Source organism: Charadrius vociferus, unplaced genomic scaffold (assembly GCF_000708025.1).
Source record: "Charadrius vociferus isolate BGI_N301 unplaced genomic scaffold, ASM70802v2 scaffold917, whole genome shotgun sequence".
Classification (NCBI taxonomy): Eukaryota; Metazoa; Chordata; class Aves; order Charadriiformes; family Charadriidae; genus Charadrius; species Charadrius vociferus.
In genome coordinates this window covers 1282613-1299133 of record NW_009649175.1, presented here as the reverse complement: position 1 = coordinate 1299133, position 16521 = coordinate 1282613, and the positions used below count along the sequence as shown (strand labels likewise).

Here is a 16521-nt window from a genome sequence, read left to right as displayed (position 1 = left end):
CGCATTACGTTCATTTCTAGCAGAATGGATTTTTGGTGGTCCAAAATGTCTTTGGGGCATTTGGTCTTCTGGAAGACGATTTGGTGAGAACGTTTGTAATTCTGACTTCAGTAGAGGAAAATATCTAGAAAACTTTAGCTAAGGCTGAGGAATATTAACATTGCCAGTATGCAACCAAAAATGTGAATAAAAGGCTTTGAGAGTGTTGCATGTACCTAAATTACTGGCATGTTGCCCAGAGACCATGTAAATGGCAGAAACAGAAGACAGAAATATAAGCAGTATAGAAAGATGTCATACAGCAGTGATATTTTTTTGCTTGCTTATTTGCATTGACTTCCGAGGACACATTTTGAAATTTTCAAATCATCTTAATGAAAAGAGTTTATGGAGACTATACAGATGGCAGCTCAAATAATGTAATTGCTTAGGGGGTTAAAAGTAACTGTAGAGTAAATGCGGTGACAACAATGCAACTGAGATTAATTTGATCCAATTATTTTTACAAAACTTGCCAAACTTCTCAGAATTAGGTAAATATTCTTTGGAGACAAGAAAATAAAAAGAGATTTTCCCCAAGGAATATAAGAGACAGAGGGAAATCAATGGAATAAACAATACCAAGCTATTTGAGCTGGTTTTATTATGAAAACAACACTTTTCCTGTATGTAGGCTTTCCATCTCTATAAATCTATGAAGTATTCAGATATTAATGAAAGAGAAGTGTTATTTTTCCCATTTCAGACATGGGGAGTAGAGGCACAATGAGCTGTGCGGTTTGTACAAGAATTCTTTGTAGTCCAAAAAGAAAAAAGGCTCCTGCTATCAGGGATAAGGTGTTAAATGTTTTATTTAGGATGTCAGAGGTGAAATTGAATCTACTTATTTCAAATTTAAGTCTCATGCGTTCACTAGCAGACAACCTTTCTGTCACTTTTCAGCTGCCTCCTTCCATTTTTCTGATATGTCTATATTGACAGTAATGTGTTCATTGGCGTGCAGAAGGAGACCTAACAGGACTGAAACTCACTCACTCATTAAAACTACCTGTGGTAAAACAGTGGGATGAGTACCCCTTTCCATCGATATTGGGAGCATTTCTGATCACAGACCAAGGACTGGAAGCTGCTGCAATAGCTCTTATCAAGCGCTCCCCTTGGCAACAGGGATTCTCAACAGCAAAGTGCTTTGCATTATTGATACAGTACAGCACAACCGTAACAAATCAGGTATCTTGTCTTTGATGCTGGTGTATATTTATATCTGCAGATTTAGCTGTGGCTTTATTTTTTTTATACTGAAGCACTAAAACAACACTACTCTTAAAGCAATCTTAATTTTCTGCAATACGTTCTTAGTAAAGTCCTTTGCCTTGGAGCCTCTTGTGTTTAATTGAAAATTCTCTTTTAGTCCTGATGTCTGTTCCATGTTCCCACATCCTAGTGAAAGGGCAGAAAGGGTCAGTATTGAGCAGCAGCAGTAAAAGAAGAAATAGGGGAAAAAAAAATCTGAATACTTGGCTAGAATACTGCCTTTAAAATTCAACATTTAGAATCCCACCTGCACAACAGCAGTAGTCAGCTCTACATGTAGTGCTTCACAAAAGCTTTCTAAACATTTTTGTAAAATTAAAACATTTATTTCACCAGGTCAATCTTGCATTTGGATGGCTAGATGTTGGCTTGTAATGAGGCTGTGCTGATATTTTCATCAAAACGCATTTACAGTTTGCAAATGTAATCATAATTCAAGTGATATATTAGAAGGAAGAAGAGTGCAATAGGTGTGTCAATCTGCTATTTTTGACGATAACATATAAACTTAATGAGTTACCTAGAATGAAGAAACTTCAGGAGTTGCTGAGGAAATGGATTCTTTCATCAGCTTAAATAAAAAATTTGAAAGTGTAACAATCTAAAAGCATGTTGATTGCACCTTGACTCTCCATCTATATACACCACCAACTCAGGCTATTTTCCCAATAAGATTTGGAGAAGTTAGTTAGAAATTCTCAAAACTGACAGAGTAACATCTGTAAAGACAGGTGTATGAGATAGAGAATGATTGGACTTGATCTTAAAGGTCCCTTCCAACCTAGACAATTCTATGATTAATAAAAGGAAGGATTTGTCAGAGTTGAAAAATTTTTAATTGCCAGAATTATTTAGAAGAGAAAGTGGAAGTATTTGGGAATTGTTAGGATAAAATCTAGACTGTCTGCAGGTCGTGGTTTGCGAGTGAAACAAGCTATTCAAAAGAATTTGTTCATCCAAAAATACTTTAAGAGCATTCAGTTTTCCTTCTAAAGTTGAAGAGGACACATACAGAGCTGTGTAAGGCAGTAAGCAAGAATGCCAGGGCTTCCTGCGTGCCATTTGCCACCGGTGGTAGCACTGAAAGGGGTTACCTCCAGGTCCACAGGACCGGAGCTATAGACAATCAGATGGCATCGAGCTCCACCTGCTGCAGGATTGCTGTAGTTCAATACGCCTAGAGCTGCTGGATGTGAGCTCAAGAAAACTGATCGTAATCATTTTCATGGAAAACTTGTCCTCATGTAATTTCACTTTGAGATGATGTTTCATATATTACTTTATGATTTTTTTTAAAATTATTGTTTCTTACATATGGAGTTGTATGAAATTTTTGTTACTTCACTATAATGAAAGCAGGAAACAGTCACTGAAACAGGTCTTTTGATGGCTTAAAAGCAAATTAAATGAACTATGATGAAAGTCTTCATAATTTGGAAGCACTAAAAAAAAACCCTCAACACACAAACTCCAAAGATTGTTCAGATTGTCATGATAATATATTGAGTTTAACAAATGAGCCATACCAGTATTGTTTCCTCTGTTTTTTATATCTGCACTGCAAATTAAAAAGATAGGGTTCTACTGTTCTGTAATTATGTACTGTTACCGTTTTAAGCGCAGATTGCACCTTTTCAATACATGACATTGTAATGAAAGATAATGTAGAAAAGTAAGCTGTTCCCTTCTGTTTTCTGTGATAAGGCCGATTGAATCACATTATTAGTGCCTGAGCGGAGGGGGTGATGTATGTAATACCTCCTTCCCCTGAGCAACTGTGAAAGGTTAGGTACGTTCAGAGCTCTTTTTTCTTTCCTCGTGGACTGGCAGAGCTGGCTGGCCAGAGGTAGGATGCAGGCAAATGTTGCACCTGAGAAGACTTTTCTTCAGTGCTCTGTGGCATTAGACACTTGGATATAGCTAAATGGCTCCAGACCCTATACCAGTGGTCAGTGTACTGGTGCCTTCAAGCTATTAAAATCTTAGGGCTACATTCCACCACTCTTCCTTCCCTTGAATAGTAAATTACTCTGAAAGACTCTCAATTTGTTTTAATCATGTCATTCAAGGTATCACCAGCTGTAAAAGCAATAGTACCTGACTTTGTCAACATTTTGGTGCTTCTGGAAAAAAAAATTGTCAGGAGCAAAGCAGACTGGAAATTGTGCTATTCCTGGAGTGTAAGACACTTCTACTTCAAGTCCCACCAGCATCAGTCTGCTGCATGCTATTCCGGCAGCAGAGAAGATGGGAAAACTGACACAAGTTTATGGGTTTGGGTTTTGTTGCTTACTGTGCTATGAGATGATGCTGTGGTGGTTGGCATTACAGATTACAAATAGATATGCAATGCAGAGGTGATAGCCTTATGGAAATAGTAACAGAAAAGGAGAAAGAAGATTGAAGGATGTCCAAGTACTTAGAATTTTCTTGGGTTTTTCATTGCACTCAAAATGTGTGCCTTGGTACAAAAAAAAATTGCCCAAAATATGAAAAGCTTTCCAATTCTAAAACCAAGCTGCTTCTGAACCAGCTTCTCTGAAGATGTTTCACCTCCAAAGTCTTCTGTTCTATCCATCTGACACCTTTCTACCTTTGAGAGTACTCTGAAATTTAGAAGGGTAAATCAGAAGAAATAAATAATTATTTTTCTTTTAGCATTATTTATGTCCTGGATAGATCATTTGTGTTCATGAATATACAGGAATGTAGTTACAAATATTTCACACTTCTTATGCTGGAAATAACTTTTTTTAAAAGCGTTTCGGCAACTCATTTCTGAAATCCACTCTACTTTTGAAAACTTGTTTTCACAGATAGACATTTAGTATTCAGAATCTTGCTTCTTACTACAAATGGTTAAAATAAATAACTTTGATATCTGGAAAAAATATACCAAATATTGATGATTAAATTTATGTAATAACATATACTTAATTTTTATTTTCCCTGAAGTTCCGTGTAACAGACTGTCCATACTGAATGCATAGCCATCCCCAGTGATCTCCTCTGGTTAGCATTTCCTACAGCTGAAGTATGGGTTCCCACTCAGGCTGGAAAATGATTCCTCTGTCTCTTGGTGCGTGAATGTGGTTTTCTCGATCACTGAGGTGGGCTCTCGGGTACATTGATAGCCCTCAGTGAGGCTTGTGCTCCTGAGCAGTGTTAATTTGCTATCTGTCTCTACTGCTGACCAGTCTTGGTCAAGTGCACCTTGACATTTCATTAGGTCATCCTTATACTCTGTCTGCAGAAAATCTTCTTTCCATTCCATTTTTTCTTCCAAAATTTTCTATTTTTGTGGGCTGCCTGGGTCATTACATTAGAACATTGGTGTTTTCAGTTCTCCAGTTGGTGAGGACATTGTTCCTTACACTTTGAACCTTTGTTCTGCTGAAGTGTTACACAGAACATAAATTCAGAAAGAATTTTGTGCCTTCTCAAGTCAAGATTCTAACAAGCAAAATGCTGTGCTCTTAGGTGGTGTTTTTTTAAATACTTGAATATTTCCAGGTTTTGCTCTGTTGTGCAAAAGCTGTGCAGCATGGCAGGTATTTCATCCATGGCTCTGATTATGCTATGCAGTCTTTCAGCCTTTTTTGTACATTGGCTGTACCCTAACTACATGGATGCAACTTGCTAGGGCCTCCAGCTTTGCTTTGCTTGAAATCAATAGATGAGCTCTTTGATCTAAAACTAGTGCAGGAAGGAATTAGTTTTTCACATCCTTTTAGCCTGAGCACCACACGCTGCTGAGTGATCTAAAGTCTTTTATTAAAATCTACGTATATAATTTTTTTTAATAGGAGGGAATATGTCTTCCTTCCACTTGAATAAACTGATGATTGAAGGAGGACTAAAAGTGTGCTTGTGTCTGACTTCAGGGCTTTTTATGAGTCTGTGCCTTCCTTGTGGGTGAAAGCACAGATCCAAGAATAGTGGTCTCTCACAGCATATATCTTCAGGGAAGAGCAATTACAGGTAAGTAATTTCCTATTCCTGGTTTTGGAAATTGGATTTTCTTTTTATGTTAGACATAGCGGTCTATATAACAGTTTTCCAAGAGAAAAGTTACATTTTCTAAGCATTTAAGCATAGTAATTTAGAAAGCACATATGCATTTTGCACAGTAGCTTGTCAGAAGGTACTTCATATGAGAACCTATTTGTGCACCAAAGTTACTTAGTGACATTTAAAGTTTTTCTACAATAGGATAGATGTTATTTTTGCTTTAGTTTGCATCTATGGAGAAAAATTTATTTAAACCACTTAATTTTGAAAATTATGACCTGCTACAGTATGGGTAACTATCAGTATTTCAAATACGGTTACATGGTTTTGTTCATTTTTTTTAGGAACCAGTGAAAAAAGATGGACAGGAAAAACCACCCAAAGAAGTGGCTGAGGTTACTGCTAACAAGTACTCTTTCAATCTAGAGGTGAGACTACTGGTGAAGCTTTGGTTCAAGATGGAGTTAAAGGCGGCAACAGACAAACGTGTTTTAATTATTATTCATATAGATATGTTTGCTGAATTCAAGGTTTAAAGCCTTACTGTACATAAGGAACCAGCCTTTTGCTGACCGATGAATACTTCATAGGTTTTATCTAGTAAAACTCCTCCTGAAGGTATCAGGAAAAAAAATCACTGGTGAGTGAGATGTCGGGTTCTATTGTAACTTGGTAAAAATAGTGTTCTGAAAATTCAGTTTAGCTGTTAGTTATTCCATGTGTCAGTTCTAGAAGACTGACCTTTAAACTATATTACAGTTTAGCACAGAATGGCTAATACATTCAAAATTACTTTTTATTTCAAAAATTCATATTTTTGTTAAAGTACATAGGTCAATATTGCACATCCTTAGATCTCAAAAACCTGAAGCTTGAAAGGGCTGTTCCTTCGGGCGTTCTGTAGAGCTGCACAAATTAGCAGTTGTTGAAGATCTAGCCTATACCTGGCTTTTCAGCCTTTGCCTGGTGTGACCTTAACCTGCGGTTTTAACTATTAAAAGGCCTGGAAATAGTTTTACTTAAATGCCACATTTTGGTGAGGACAGAACAGTTGCTGTGGTGAGTCTGTTCCAATTCATCCCAAACCATCCAAGTGTATGTTCTAATTGATGTGTACTTAGGCCTGTCATATCACAATGCAGAGTTACAGTATAGTCTGTGGCTATCTATGCCAAAGCAATTCAGGCCTTGTAAATATAAATAAAATGTTGGAATTAAAACACATCTTAATTTCTCGGTATGCATTTAACAATTTGCCTGAATTTTGTTTGACAATTCAGCAAAAATATTTCATTTTTCATTATATGTTGTCTTTGTTAGCTTATTTCAAATCTGATCCATCTCCTTTCTCTTTAGAACAAAATTCAATGCGAGGCAGCTGAATAGACCATAATTATTTATTTATTTTTAGAAAAGAGAAGAGTAAAACCTAAACAAAAGAGGAAAGGATGGTACATTTGCAATTATGTGAAAACTGACAACTAACGCAATTTTTTGAGTTCTTTTTTAAAGGTTTTTGTTTAAGGAAGAAAGTGCAAGTGTTAGCCTGAGTTCAGCATCCAGTAATATCTCACCTGTCACAGCACAGTGTTTAATTTCTGCTTTTATCTAACTCAAATCAGTCAGTAATGTATTTCAGATTTGTTGGAAGCTAACAAAGTTGCAAAGTGAGATGTGCTGTGGAAGTCCTGCCAAAAGGGGCAGCTGTGCCAGTTGTTTTACTGGCAGAAGAACTCTGGCTTGAATACCAGAAACATTCTACCAACACCTTCATTTATCATTTTCCTCTTTTCAGTTCTCATTTACAAATATTATTTTTATCTATATGTCCCATTAATAAGAAGTCTTTTCTTCTGTTTGCACTTTCGAGAAGGTTCCTGAAGTTAAAAACATACTAAGAAAGGGTGAAGTATGCAGCTCAAACTTATGAGAGAAGCAGTTGTCCATACAGAGCACTAATTGATTCAGTGATCAAAACCAGAACATTCAGATGTGCATAAAGATCTGAAATAAGAGTTGCAGCCTCTGGAGTAGGTGAGCATTTACAGATCCAACGGAGATCTGCAATATCCTATCACATACTTTCCCAGGTGCCTAATAAAGGATGTTCTTTATCTCCTTTACCAGGAATTTATTTTTCTGGACACCTGAGGACACTTAGGAAATGCATGGAACTGCCTCAGTGAATACCTTTGGTTGCACCTCAGTCTCTGCACACCACCGCTGTGCCTCCCAATGGATAGCAATTTAGCCATGCACTTTTTGCACATTGGGTGCTGCCTCAGCTGCATATTTTATTACCTAACACATGCAAAACCACTGCATATATACAGCATGTAATTGTAATTCTGTGAAATTGATGCAGCCATTCTCTGGAAATCCCAAGGGTACCTCTAAGCCAGGGATAGTTCAACAACAAATATAAGTTTTTGTCTCCCATGTATTTCAGTTCCATAACTGCTCAGAAGAAAAAATGTGCAGGCATTTTGAACAATGTACAAAGTAGGTGATTTTACTTCCCTTATGTAAAATTGCTGACCTGGTTTCTACACTCTTAAAAAATAAGAGAAGGAAAATAATAAAACCACTATGTTCTGTGCTCCAAAATCAGCTGTATCTGTGGAGCTTTTGTTATTGCTTCGTTTGTTACAAATGTCAATCTCCTTGTTTTGAGTCTGAAAATTTTTCTGGGTTGGGAATTCTAAAAGATTTCTCTCCCATGCATGCTTTTGTAGTTTGTTAATGCATAAGCGCTCACAGCAGTCATTCCTTAAGTCTAGGCCATTGAACAATCTCTTCTTCCTGTCTTGCGGTTTAATGAAGCTCATAGGTGCTTAACTGCCTGTAAAGATCTCTGTCAAACTTGAAGTCAGCCAATGAGTTAAAAACTGTTGGAACACATGTATACATGAGCATGCACAGCGGTATCATATAAGGCTTGTTTACATGCTTGTGAAATGACACAATGCTGTCCTAGATGATGACCATCTCAGAAAATATTTAGTGATTAGGACTGAACCCTGAGACTTCATATACCTTCTCTATGCTAAGCTCTTCTTAATTGATGTTGTAATATTTCTTTTCAATTTGATCGCTTTCAGTCTGATCCACCAGAACCAGTGAAGAGGCTCTCCCTGTTTAGAGAAACAGAAAAGGAGCTGAGGACTCTTAGTAAAGCTCTAGCTCACTCAAGGTAAGGAAATCCAGAGCACACAGAAATGGGCCAGTCAAGGCAAAAGGAATTTTTCGTTCTGCAGTGGCAGCAGTTGGATTATAGGTGAAACAATAAACTGTACTAACAGCTTAGAAAAGATGGTTTACAAATCTTCCTTTATAGACTTCATGTATGCTCAAAATGTTGTCAATGCTGTACAAGGAATGATTGTTCGATAGCTCTGTCTGTATCAATACTATGTTGGTTTAGTGTTCTTCATAAACGTGCTTGTTACTTCTTTGCAGTCTATTGCATGATACGGTGCTGTGCCAAGATTTGGTAATAAAGTAGTAAAAAATGAGCAATGTTAGGATGTATAGTGTCCACCATGTGATGGAAAATCATAATGAAAATATCTACCATTATTGTAGAAATACCTGCATGGACTCATTTGGAATATAACAACTTGAGTCTCGGGAAGATGCTGACATGGAAGGAATAGATTTTTGTGCTCCTTATCTGATATGCAGTGAGCTGTTATAATAGAACATGGATTTGGGATCCTGTATACGTCTTAGCCAGCCAAGTTTGGACAGCAGCCATTATTTTGTGGGATTGACTACAGAAAGTAGCTAGGTGTGCAGGCTTTTGCTAGAGAGTATCTTCTATTGCCACTAGACGCAATAAACTTCTGTGCCAGCAGGGCATTTCTTATGGTCTCATTTTAAAAAAGAAAACTCAAAACAAAAACCAGGGAGGCCTATTGGGAAAAGGTTTTAGGAACTCTCCCACTTAGGCACTCATACTCTTAAATGTGCTTAGGCTGTGTTGTCACCCATGTTTCACCATTGTCACTGCAGGTGGTGCTGAAGTTGACAAGACTGAGGTTTCAATATGCTTTTCTGTTGCAGTCACGCATTCTGATTGCACTCCAAATTTGCCTACAGAGACCGTTCACTCTATTTGCTCACTATTAGCCTAAACACTTGCTAAACTGCATAATAAGCCTTGCAGTAGGTGACTCTAGGGTTTTCTAAATTTTCCTGGAGTCTTCTAGCTTTCTTGATGTGAGTGTTAGGCTAAGAAATGAGATTAATTTGCAACTGAAACAGCAAGCAGTAGTACAAAAGGATGATTTAAATCTGGCAAGGTTTAGTTACAGCCTGCTGCAAATAAAACTGACAAATTACTGCTGCCAGCCACAGCAGGGTACAGATCACACAAGTGTTTACAAGGTTCCTAGACTCTAAGTCTTTGACGAACATTCACTTGATAAAAATAGTTGAATTAAAGCAAGCAGCAATAAGACAGACATCTATGTAAAACTTAATAATTACATTGAATCTAAGCAAATAGGGCAGTTGAGAGCACATGATATTGTATTAGCATAATATACTGAAGACAAATTAGGCTCTTGCATTGTCTGGCTGAGATTGTAACTGCATAAAACACAAGGAAGTTAGAGAAAAGTAGCTTCTTTGCATGTAGTACTGTAGAGGAATCAGAACTTTACATTTCACAATAATGTAGTGTTTTTAAATATTCCCAGACATTTACATCAGAGCAACTTGTAAATTTTACACTAGTTACACATGACAACATTAAATTTCACATTCTTCCCTTTTATAGTCTTTGCCCCCAATTATTTATATTATTGACTTTGTTAATTCACTTTTAGTGAATTTTCACTTGATAAACTTGGCCAAAAATAGTAATAAGCCATAAACAAAATAATAAATGCTGTGTACTTTGAAGGTTGGATAAGCCATTTTTAGTAAAGCATGACTTGGTTTTGCCATAAATGCACTGTTAGTTATGTTTGACTGCATGCGTTCATGTTCATTGCTAAATTTCAGTGGCATTGTCTCCTTGAGGGTCAGGTTAAAGTTCTCTTGATAATAACCTGCCTAAGATCAGTTTACTACTTGATATGATTTGCAGGTGCTCGGAGGCTTGCATTTGGTTGCTTTGTATTCTTTATTTTCAAGTGAGTAGAACAAAAAATACTCGCAAGTATTCTGTAGGATAAAAATTATCACCACCATTGGTACCAAAAGGCTTGATTTTTAAAATCATAGCAAATTGATTTGTAAGTTACAGTTTATAGTTTGAACAGATCAAGTGTCATTGTGTTTGTAAGTTAACATGAGGGGGTCTTGACTGGATACTTGTTGGAAGACATGCTTTTGAAATGCCATTAGGAGTTCCATGGCATTCTTGTGTATCGTGGCCAACCTCAAGATGTTTGGGATCAGCTGAGCTTTTCCACAGCTTTGAAATTCTCTCCAGTTCAGTAGCTTGAGTTTCTAATCCTGTAGTTGTAGAAACATGTGAAATTAAATTTGATTTTATGATCTTCAAGATGATCTAGATTTTACAGTGAGTAACACTCTACAGGACTGCTTTCACAGGAGGTGGTGCTTTAGGCCCTTTATATGAGGAACTAAATCTGAAGGAATCAGTGGCATGAAATACCATGCTCTAGAAAGTTAGCTCTTTCATGGGCTAAAGAAGCTCCATGTAGGATAACAGTGGTACAAATTGAAGCTGGACATGATTCTTTACTCTGAGGGTGGTGAGCCCCTGGCCCAGGTTGCCCAGAGAAGCTGTGGCAGCCCCATCCATGGAGGCGTGACGGGGCTTGGAGCTACCTGGTCTAGCAAGAGGTGCCCCTGCCCGTGGCAGGGGAGTTGGAACTAGGTGATCTTGAAGGTGCCTTCCAACCAAAGCTGTTCTAGGATTTGTCTATGCCAGAAGAAGGGAACTAAGCAGATTGCCTCTCTACGCAGTCTGTTTGTTCTGCTCCCTGTTTCTGACTATTACAGCGTTGTGTTGAGTGCTATATGGGGAGGTCAGAAATGGGGGTTTGAGGGAGGGCAGTCAAAATATTGATCCTAACTCTTGGCTGAGCAGCTAACTTCTAATGTACCTTTGTGCAAATCGCTTGACCCCTCTGCAGCTCTGTCAAGTAAATTGGGATTAGAAACTAGGCAATGTATCTGAACTAAACTCACTGCATAAATATATAGCTTTTAAATTGGTATGGATGGCTGAGTGCGAATGAGGATTACTTTTGTTACTGAAAGAAAAAATATATTTTTTTTTTACATATAGGGCATATTTTTAGTTTTTCATTTAAATTATTTTTAATCTTATTGCCACTATTTTATGCTTTTAGTGATGTTAGTTTAATAAATCTTACAAAGCCTAACACTCAAGTACATGCAAGCATTGTCTTATGCATCTCTGCAGCACTAGTAGTTATTAGATGGATAAATATTATTACTCTCATAGGTAAATTATGAATGTCAAATTGGTGATGTTAGATTGATTACCACTGGAACAGCTATAGTTGGAACTTGGGTGTCTCAGGTTAGTAAATGCCTTACTTATTCTTCTAGACTTCAGTGATGCCTCTGTTTCTCTGATTTTTATCTTTATTTTCAAAATTGGCCTACTAAATTAGAAGCTTCAGGGACGGACTTCTTAAGAGATCCAGCCTGTTACTCTGGGTGAGTGCAGTTGTTTCATACCACAGATGAAGTGTTTAGTCTAGCCTACTCTTAACTGAAGACTTTTGTTTCCTGCACCACATAATGATAAATGCTGATTTGCCTTCCACTAAATTTTTAATGGTAATGCAATCTGCAAAATTATGTTAAATGTAGGGGTTTTTTAATGATGTGAACAGATTTGATCCTAGTGTGTTTTGATGTCTCATCTTTTCTCTGAGTGATTAAAAACCCTTTTGTCCCTTCTCAACTCCACAAACCAATACAGCTAAAGGGACAAACAAGGTTGTATTCCTTTATGTACATTATCAGCAGAATTGTCTGTTAAGTCCTGGTTATTTGTACCTGCACCACACTCTCAGAGGATAATGCTGATAAGTAGGATAATACCTACCCATTAAAGCATCTCCAACTCTGCCATCTTTTTTCTAGTACCATAAATTTAATTCATCGTTCCCTTCAAAACTAGCTTTATGGGATTTCCAATGCCTGGGTGGACAGGGAAGTGCTATTGCACAAATAAATGTATATTTACTTTTTACATTTACTGAACAGTAAATGATATTCACACATATTTGTTTTTTGAAGATCAGTAGTTTAGCATGGTCAAGGCCTAGTCAAAGCTGCTTAGTACACTCAGGAGAAATGAGCGTTTTTGCTCTTGTGTAGGCGATGGTCACTTTAATGCTAGTTTCTGGAAAGTATTCTTGTCTGAATAAATGCTCAAATTAAGTCTGCCTGTCATACCGTGTAATACCATGCATTCCTTACATTGTAATCCCACTAGCGATCCCATAACACACATAACATAATTTATTCTGTTTACTGTGGCAATTAAATAATTAATCCTACATAGTTTACGTTATTTAAGAAGTGAAGTATGATATGAGCTATAATGGCCATGGAGAAATTTGCTTGAAAAAAGTCAACGAAATAGATTTTTGAAATATGAACTCACTTTCTCTAATGCTTTCTGAAATGTACAGGAGTCAAATGACCCAGTATGAAAAAAAAATCAACAGACTTAATATCAGGAAATCAAATGTATAAATTAACTGTTTTTTAATTTTTGTGGTGTATAAGCCTGGAAATTCCTCAAGTGTCATTGTATGACCTTTTAACAATGAAAATGTGTTACCCGTTCATCTTGAGTGTTACTTTGACTAAATCTGCATGTAGAAAAAAGAACAGTAAGAAGAGCAAAGAAATCAAACCCACAGATTTTTAACCAAATCTTGAAATATGAAGTTGTGGGAAAAGATAATTTCAAATGAGGATGACTGCACCACTGGTTTGGTCCAAAGGACATGTCAGCAATACTTCTTAGTAAAAATTTCAGATTATAGAAAAAGCAATTTTAGAAAAAGAAAAAAAAAGCAGAGTGGAAAATGCAAAAAAGAAAAGAAAACTGGAGTTTTCTTCTCTAGGGCAGCAACTTTTAATTTCAATTAAAGCAGTCAGGCTAGCAGAGCAGCATGCTAATACATACATACTACAGGGAGTCAGTGAATACAAATTACCTTTGTGGATTTGGTTTTTGCTGCTTTTCCTCCCCCTGATTGAAAAGGATCACCCAGCAGTTGTCTTAATTGGATGTTAATTGATACATATTCACAGGAAGTAGTGTCTGTGATCTTGCAGCTTGTTTGTATGAAAGAGTATAATGGAACAAACTGGGGAATTTTTTTAATGATCACAGTGACATAGCACAGTAGTATGAATTTTACAGTTATCTCAAATGTTTGAATGTCATTACTGGAACAGACTTAGCTGCATTCATAAAGCTTTAATGTTCTATCTTGCATATTAAAAGCATAATTAAATTGAAGATAAACGTTATAATTATGACCTCATACCTCCTCTCAGTAATATTCTCTTATATTTTCTTGAGTCCTCTTGATGATGTAAAAGAGGATGATGACAGAACACAGAGATTGCTCCAACTACTGATCTTTCAAAACCATCAGTCACTAGTCCCAAGTAGAAAGTCGTACCAGCTCTTCCCTACTAATGAGTTGTACCCAGTCACTTTAGGGAGACGCTTGTCAGCTCTTGGGTATCATTTTACTTGCACACAGCGTTAAAACGTAGGAAGGAATTTGCTTATCTTTGTGCAGCCTAAAATGAAAAGCCATTTGGGAAATCTGCAGATAATGATCATTCCTCTTCCTTTGTAGATCAATACATCTTACTTCCAGTGGAGATTGCCCATGTAGACACAAAGTAGCTCTGACTTACTTGACTAAGTACTTCCCAATGTCAGATTCAGTGGGTGGAATACAATATGGCAGCAAAGACACCACCTTTGTCCTTGAGCAGTCAAGTATCTTTAGCTTTGAGCTAAGAATTACGTTTTCATTTCTATTGCTATTCTTACTAAAACTAAATGACATTCAGCTCTGAGGGAGATCCTTTCTTATTGCTTTGTTCCAATGACATCTCTAAATGGAATCCAGAAATAAGTAATCCACACTTGCACAAGGATGTATTGTATGAGAACCAACAAAGTAGAAGTCTTTATAACTAATAAATTGTAGAAAGATGTAGGAACAGTTACACAGCAAAAGAGATTACCAAAGCATTGGAAGCTTGTAGCTGTTAATCCACAATAAAAGCAGGTTGCCATAAATCACTTCTGTAGACTAACTCAGCCCACCAAGATCATGCAAGTGTACTGCAAATACTCTTGTTGTTAAACGTTGCCACAAAAAATAGCACTTAAATAAGCATATTGTTTCAAATAAGACTAGCTGAAAATAATTTCTTTGTGTAAAAAGGAGGTAGGAAAGATGATAGAAACTGGTAACTGTGCAGTGATGGTCATCTAAGCATAGGTGCCCATGTGAAAATTACAAGTTGTGGTCATCCTCAGCCAATGATGTCTAGGAATTGACAGCTTTGAGCTGCAAGCTCAAAGAGGAAATGTCTGTGCCATTCCATGAGCCAGTCGAGCCTTTACTTGCAAAAAGGGCATGCTAACCTCTGCGTTGCATTTCCCGTAGTTTGAAGAAAATGGCTCCTGTGCATCTGTTTCACTGTGCTGGTTAAATAAAACTAAATGTCAAACTGCTGGCAGTTTAACAGTATTCAACTGGCTGCTTTTTATGTTTTAAATTAGAAACTGGATGGCTCTTTAAAATGGTTCAAGTTACCTCAAGGCAGATCTCTAAAAGTCACTCAGCATGCAGAAAGCCTAGCCTCTATTAATGCGTTCTTTATGCCTGCAACAACACTTAGACTGACTGTTACCCAAAGAGCAGTTTCTCCTACTTCTTTTCCTGCTACTAGTGGCTGTGTAGCCGACTTTAATACAAAACCGTTTAAATTTTGTGATTGAAATGGCAGCTACTACTGAAAGATTTTTAAATGTCAAGAAATGTGGTTTTTTTTTTTGGAGTTCTTGTTATGACCTTGTCTGTCCTTACCTGTGAGTCTATACCAATCCTGTTCTAATATATGCAGACAAAAAAGATGTTAGTGTTTAGAAATTATGATAAGTTGACATTCCTTAATGCATACAGTTTACTGGAAGATACAGTGGAGTCTGTAAGAGCAGGGAAGAGAGGCAACATAGAGTTAAGAAGCAGAGAGTGAGGCAGTACTAACCAAGAAGGTGAAATGTTTATCTGCCGATTCTAGTTTCCAATGTATTTAATACTTCATAATGTCAGTTGCTTGGATACCAATGTTTTGTGCCCTTTTGCTGCTTGGCAGAAATCACTCTAATTGGCATGTTTCTGGCACTGTCACTGCTGACAGTTTGCAGCATTTCTTTTCCAGAAGCAAAAATTTTCTTTTATATGAATGATGGCTCACATTAATTAGACAGCAGTCATGGGCAAAGACAACCATTTAAGTGTATGGATGTATGAATCATTATCTCTATCATCAATCGCTGGAAAGACTGCTATTCCCATCAACATTTCTGCCTTTCCAGGCTGTTCGTTTGAGTCTCAATCTTCTTTCCTTTTGTGCAAAAATATGTTTGTTTATGTTTGAAATTTCATCAGTGGAAATAGTTCACTGCTTATTAGATTTTACTATCTCTCTAAACACAATAGTCTAATCCCATGTATTCTGATACAAAATGAGACATTGTCACTGAATGTTTGAAGAAAGCTAACACTTAAAGTTGGTTTTCCATTATTTAGTAGTAAAATGTCCCTGCTCTGTAAATACCTTTATGTGGTAAGGCAAGCCACTAGATCGTGAGGAGTGGTTTCTACTTTCACATGAAAATCTTGAACCAGCAGTATTTCCTGGTAGAGGATCAGGGGCCTCAGTGAGGTTCCACTTAACAAGCAGTGAGTTTCTGTCAGTAATATGAACATAAAGTTACTATTGTACATTCTTATGGCAAGAAAATGGAAAGCCCAGATGATTTTTTTCTTTTGATGTTTTAGTACTAGTTTCTCCACAGCTTTTCGGAGAATAATTTAAAGCAAAGCCTTGAAATCTCACAGATTTCTTTTTCTGACTTTTTGCAGTACAAAGCTGTCTTCTCTGTGCTGCTCTGGAAGTACTTTCCCT

The 16521-nt window shown here is 37.0% G+C and overlaps 1 protein-coding gene across 1 annotated transcript in view; it reads left to right on the top strand.

The window, feature by feature from the left end:
• CCDC60 (coiled-coil domain containing 60) overlaps positions 1–16521 on the top strand; it is a 69822-nt gene that overhangs the window by 19785 nt on the left and 33516 nt on the right. Inside the window, exons 2-3 of the mRNA XM_009888624.1 lie at positions 5670–5753; positions 8427–8518. Of these exons, the coding sequence (XP_009886926.1) occupies positions 5670–5753; positions 8427–8518 (176 nt within the window). The remainder of the gene's footprint in view (positions 1–5669; positions 5754–8426; positions 8519–16521) is intronic.